Source organism: Hyalella azteca, unplaced genomic scaffold (assembly GCF_000764305.2).
Source record: "Hyalella azteca isolate HAZT.00-mixed unplaced genomic scaffold, Hazt_2.0.2 contig3170, whole genome shotgun sequence".
Classification (NCBI taxonomy): domain Eukaryota; kingdom Metazoa; phylum Arthropoda; class Malacostraca; order Amphipoda; family Hyalellidae; genus Hyalella; species Hyalella azteca.
Window position 1 is genome coordinate 26,540 of NW_025933422.1, and position 6,249 is coordinate 32,788.

The window sequence follows — 6,249 nt, forward strand, 5'->3', positions numbered from 1 at the left end:
GTTTAGCTCATATAATCTGGAAATAGTAAATCGCTAGGATTTTATATTCTTGTCGTACCCCTAGGACTAAGTTGTTCATAACTAGTCCTGTTTATTTCGATATAATGTTAGGTCTTGTTTAGGTTTTATGTCTATCTTTGAATTTTGACTTTTAAAGTGATTTTATTCATTTTTAGTTTAGTCGTACTGATGATGGAGCTGGACTCCGAAACGTTTTCAATATCGATATGGTGAATTTTCTTGGCATTTTCTTTGCTTTTAAATTCCTTGAAAAAATTATTGATTCGAAAAGAAATTAATTACAACGGAAAATTTCCAAGTGTATATGCAAACATCAACGATGCACCATATAAAATCACAGTGTTGTTATATGGGTACTGGCTATATGGTAGTTCATGAGTCTCTTGAGAATTAACTTTCACTCTCACCACTCGCTAGTCGCTACAAACCCTTACGTAATAGCCTATCTCCACGCGCAGTCGTTGACAGGATACGTTGAGGTGTGGTTAGGTGTCGCCACAGTGTCGGTCGAGTTATTCTTGATATACGAAGAGTTTGTTGGATAAGTGGAAGATCTTGTGGGTACTAATGTGGCTGCATTAAGTAAAATTTCACTTCCCTCAGTACTGGTCAGAACTATGCAAGATTTGAAGAGTTCAATTCCCGCAATATAAGTTCGCAGCAATTTCGATTGCGCTAAAAAATTGTGGTTTAGTTTTAGTTATAAAACATATCGTCTAAAAAGATAGGCCAAGGAAGTGCTGTGGTGACTTGAGTGGCATTACCGTTGATGATATTAACTAGGGTAAATGAGCACTCTTTTTATTATTGTTGGTTGGTCCGTTGGTGCTATCTAGAACTTATAACAATTAGTCTAGGTAGCTCTTCAGGAGTGAAGAAACTATTCCCAAGAACTGTAATCCTGTAATTCTTCTGAAACAAAAATTCAACCATGTGATACTTGTTGCATTACATTCATTAAATTGCACGACTACGAGCAATGTAAAGACATTTAAGAACAATGATTTTTTGCAAAATGTGGTCACTACGTAGCTACTTTGTTAGAAATGGTCGACAGTGAATACTACTTATGTCTTGTGTTAAGACTTATGCTTGCCGAGTCTACTAACGACATTAAACTGTCGATATCAACTTGGAATCAGCTTGTTGGATCAGCAAGTTACCAATTGTATATTATATAAGTTTTGTGTAAGTATTAATTTCGTTGAGAATTACCATTGTTTATTGTTCAACATCACACTCCTTTTACCTCAGAAATAATGTACCTATATAGTCTTTTGGTAATGTGCCGCTAAAAAGGCACTTACCAGGTACGCGATTAAATTATATTTCCTCCCGAATCAGGTGGTTAAGCAATAGAATCAGGTGGATAGAAATAGAAAATTTAATTACTTTGGTCGTTTCGGCAAACGGGCTACTATGACTGGAATGACTCTAGCATTAGCACCCAAGAGTAAGTTCATTTGTTAAATACGAGCAAATAAATCGATAGCTAATTTACTTATACAAAAATTTTACATTTTTTTTTCAAACCAGGGACCCATTATTCAATTTTTTTATAGAATTTATCAAATTTGTCATTTTATATTCCTTGTTATTAGAAGAAAGCAGACGAAGAAAGAGATGATAAGATGAGATGGCAACGCTTACTAGCCTGATCCTAATTTTGTTAAGCGTGTCGCTGTTTCACTCGAATAACGTCACGCAGGCGTATAAAATTCTTCTCTCAGTGCCCGTGTCATGCAGGTCTCTCCACAACCTATTCACATCGGTGGCTCTAAGTCTTGCATTAGCCAACCACAACGTCACCCTCATCTCCAGTTTTCCCGCCTCAGCCCAACATGATAATTTACATTATGTTTACGCCTTGGGTGAAAAGAAATATCCAACCGACAATATTTTCGAGGCACAAAGGCAAGTGGATGCTTTCACGATACTCCTGAACGCGGCACTCTTCGTGGGTGAAAACATGTGGCGTAACGCTGAAGTCTTGGCATTGTGGCGAGATCGTCATAGTTTTGACGCGGTAATAAGTCCATCGTACATCAATGAAGTTAACCTACCTTTCTTAATTAACTATACTGGCAATTTCTTCTTGATTTGCACCCCAGGAATCGAATATTTTGCTATACGCAACGCCGGAAACTGGTTGTCACCGGCTGTAGTGCCTTACATCCTCCTGCCCTACGATGAGAACATGACGTTCCTCGAGCGAGTCGTGAACGTCGTCACTCTGGTGGTCTCGCGCTATGCTATACCCTACTTCTTTTTCAGCAAGCAAGAGGAGCTACTTAGGAAGTTTTTCCCTGAATTCGGTGACGTTTTAGAGTGAGTTAACCTTTCTTCTAGTGTTAGGGAAAAGATTCATCTATGGATGAAATTAATTTATGCCCGCAGATGCATATACTGTATATGACTGCATAAACGGAAAAAATTTCCAATCAATAATAATTTTTATAACGGACATGTTATAAATTATTGATAGTAAATGATCGCCGTGTTTATAAGTCGCGGAGTCAATTTATTGACTCCGCCACAATGGCTATTTGTAGCACCTAAAGTCATGTCACACAAATGGCCATATGCTCGAAAATTCGTGGAGCTTGGATGCTGTGTATCTGCTTGTATTAATATCGGCGTTGCAGAATAGGCTGAGTTGGCTTGAGGACAAGATGCGTTATAGTTAAGATCAATTACTGCTTTATATTGCAATCCTATGTAAAGTTACTCCTAGCAATGAATTCAGAAAAGTTATACGATGAAAATTTTTCAACGTGGAAGTGACACAAGCTAGTTTTGGAAACATAATTGAACGACCATTTACTTTGAATTAAAACTCCCTAAGCCGAATTTATTGATCAAAGTTTATGTTGGCAGACACGAAATTTTGTCATTGATGGCTCCTCAGTCGCCATGTAAATCCACAGATATCTTTATTAATTAAGATGATTATTATTCATTATATCGATATATAATGAATGTTCTATCAGTTATATTACAAATACTTCTCTAAGCCAACTGTTCTATCAAATCAAATTTTAATATAATTTTTTATGTATGTACCTGAAATTTGATCGTGCGTCATCTTGTAAGAGTTTAAGCATCGCTATTTTCCTGTCGTAACTGGTGGAATTCTCTAAGCTTCTGAATCAGTTTGCTAATGTTGAGCTCAATATTTGTTAATATTGAGTTACTTTGTGCTGACCAGATACTATGACCGAGTTTCGTTGACGCTCATCAACGGTCACCCTGCACTGGACAACCCAGTGCCCCTGCTGCCCAGTCAGGTCTACATCGGCACCATCAACGCACATCTCCCACGACCCTTACCCATGGTGATGCATAGATATATGGAATTTTTAGATTTTCAGTATTATAATTAATTTATAAAACATGTGCAATTAATTTAGTTGATGTGTTAAGTTCCTACATCTTAGTTTAATTCAGAGCAAGAACGCATCTGATGATGGTTGCAAACTAACACAGTATTTAATTCAACACTGAAAAATACCAATTCGCTCCTCAAAGGACCTGGAGCAAGTTATGCAGAGCAGCGGGGACGCCGGCGTCATCTACTTCAGCATCGGCAGCGTTGCTGTCAGTAAGGACATCCCCGCCAGAGCGAAGGTTTGCAAGATAAACATTCAGCAATGAAATAATTTTGTCGCTGCGACTCACTGCCATTTTTGATCATGAGATAAATGTTTGAACTCTGAAGCTTGGTTCCCTAAACCATTACTCTGACGTCGTAAGTTCTGCTGCTAGAGGGTCTCTTCTGTTTGTCACACTAGGCGGCATTTCTGGAGGCGTTTGCGCGTGTGCCGCAGAAGGTGCTGTGGAAGTACGAAGGTGACGACTTGAAGCTGCCCGACAACGTCGTTACGAGATCCTGGCTGCCGCAACAAGACATACTGGGTTAGCATGAACATGTGCTGACTTAATTCAAATGAAGATGAAGAAAAATGATCAGTTTAAACCTAGGGTCACATCCAATTTCCACCGAAACCTTACTTTTCCATTGAAAACTCTTTAATTATTCGGAAATTACTTCAAATATTCTATTATTTGATTCGCTTACCAACCTGGCTTTTCGCAGGGTTAGTTTTGATACTAAAACACTGTACTTTGTTAACTCTCTAATCTCCCAATAACTCATCAGGTCATCCCAAAACGCGCCTGTTCATTTCCCACTGCGGAAATTTGGGTACTCAGGAAGCGAAGTACCACGGAGTACCTATTTTGGCGGTACCTGTGGCATTTGACCAGCCTCGGAACGCGGCCAGGATGGTACAGAAAGGCTTGGCGCTAGCATTAGACTGGCACACTCTCACTGCAGACGACATAGTCTCGGCTATAGACGAGCTTGTCAACAACACCTCGTGAGTTCTGTTAATTTGTTACTTGCCTGCTCAATTCAGTCGCTAGTTATTAATGTAACAAAGCTTAAAACTTTGCAATTATGCATTGATCATATAATTATCCTAAAGCTGTGTGAGTAACTATTCAAGACAGGGGTGAAAATATTTTTCTATAATGAATTGATATGTTTTTTTTTCAAAAACGTGTATAAATGAATCATTTTCAGTAAAGGCCTAATGTTGAGCAGAAATGTTATGACATAAAATAAATGAATAATTTGTGACCTCCAGGCTTATATACTCTCATCGACATATTCCCAATCAGGTATTCCGAACGCATTCAGAATTTATCAGCAATACTGAAGGACCAGATGGAGACACCTCAGAGGCGCGCGGTGTGGCACATCGAGCACTTCATTAAGAACCAAGGAGCGCCTCACCTTCACTATCCGGGGAAGAACCTGCACTTCTTGCAGTACATTTGTCTCGACGTCGTCCTTTTCCTCTTGCTTCTCTTATACATCGTTTGTCGGCTCTCTGCATACTTCCTTCGTGCCATTGGACGCAGAGTTTTTCGTATAAATAAGAGAAAGTTAAAGACACGCTAAGTTGATCCTACAAGAAAATTTAACGATTCTATGAGCTCAATCCTCGAACTGAGGGAAAGAACGGTAGTGTTTAAGACGACTAATTTAAATCCCGAAGAGTGGTTAATTTATCCTGGAACTAAAACTCACAAATCAAATTTCATTCGTGTAAAAAATGTTAGAAATTAACAATTTTCCCTTTCCCTTGGTTTTTTCTCGACATTATACCAACGCTAAAGAGTGAGCACAAAAACATTATTATTGTGCGATCAGTGCCACAGTGTCCAGTGTCCAAAATAAATCGGCAACCCGGTAAATTTTGTAGTTTCCTGTGGGCATGTTTACTAACAGCATCACGATTTTCCTTTCCGTAAGGCGGTATAACCATGGTTGAACTAATATTAGTTCTAATATTAGTTCAACCATGGGTATAACTATTGAGTGTTTTTCTCCACAGTAAACAAACATTGTATCTTTTTCTCATTAACTACACACTTTGTGTTTATTCATACATTTTAGAACGTTCATCTACGACACCTCTCACTTAAACGATTCGACACATTCTTACAAAAATTAGTCTTGGAATCAGTGTTATTCAATCAAGCACTTCCCTTCCATTTCTATGTAAAAATTCCTCCCTATCGATAAAAAAATACAGTTCTAATGAAATTTGCTTATTTCTGGAAAAAATAACGAGTGGGGTTTAAAGAATGAGAGAATAATCTAGTAACATATTCATTAATTGATCTCAAATGTTGCATCCCGGAGCCGAAGATTACAGTACCTAACTACCAACGGACGCCCCTCCCAAGCTACGGATCACTCGCCCGCTAACAAACGAAAACCTGAGCAAGCAAATAATAAAACTAAACATTAAAATAAGCAAAATAAACTCGCGTTTTCGTGTAGAAAATAATTATTTAAATCGAAGATGCTTGGCAAGCTATCCTAGCTACCGTATTAAAGGGGATTATTAAGAAAGCAACAAAAGATGAGACTAGGACTGCAGAAGACTAGTAGATATTGAAAAGTATAGCAGTAAATGAATAATAGAGAGACGGGGACTTCTAATTCTCATTTAGTTCTTTCAGGCACTAGTGTTGATTCTACCCTGTGAAGGACGGACCGAGAATTATGAAAACACCCACAAGCACTGCACGTTCTCGTAGCTTGCTTCCATGAATGCAGACCCGGTTAGTTCAGCGACGTGGATGCTGGTAATCCAAGCTGACTGGACGTTCCTAGGTCCAAAGTCCTGGAAGCGTAGGACGAGTTCCTCCAAA

The 6,249-nt window shown here is 38.6% G+C and overlaps 1 protein-coding gene across 1 annotated transcript; it reads left to right on the forward strand.

Moving 5' to 3' along the window:
- Positions 1–1,561: 1,561 nt before the first annotated feature.
- LOC108683356 (UDP-glucosyltransferase 2) lies at positions 1,562–5,630 on the forward strand. The gene is made up of 6 exons (XM_018172669.2): positions 1,562–2,349; positions 3,230–3,356; positions 3,550–3,648; positions 3,813–3,936; positions 4,181–4,400; positions 4,705–5,630. Exons 1-6 carry the CDS (start codon positions 1,658–1,660, stop codon positions 4,985–4,987), a joined length of 1,545 nt encoding a protein of 514 aa, XP_018028158.1. The 5' UTR covers positions 1,562–1,657; the 3' UTR covers positions 4,988–5,630.
- The last annotated feature ends 619 nt before the right edge of the window (positions 5,631–6,249 follow it).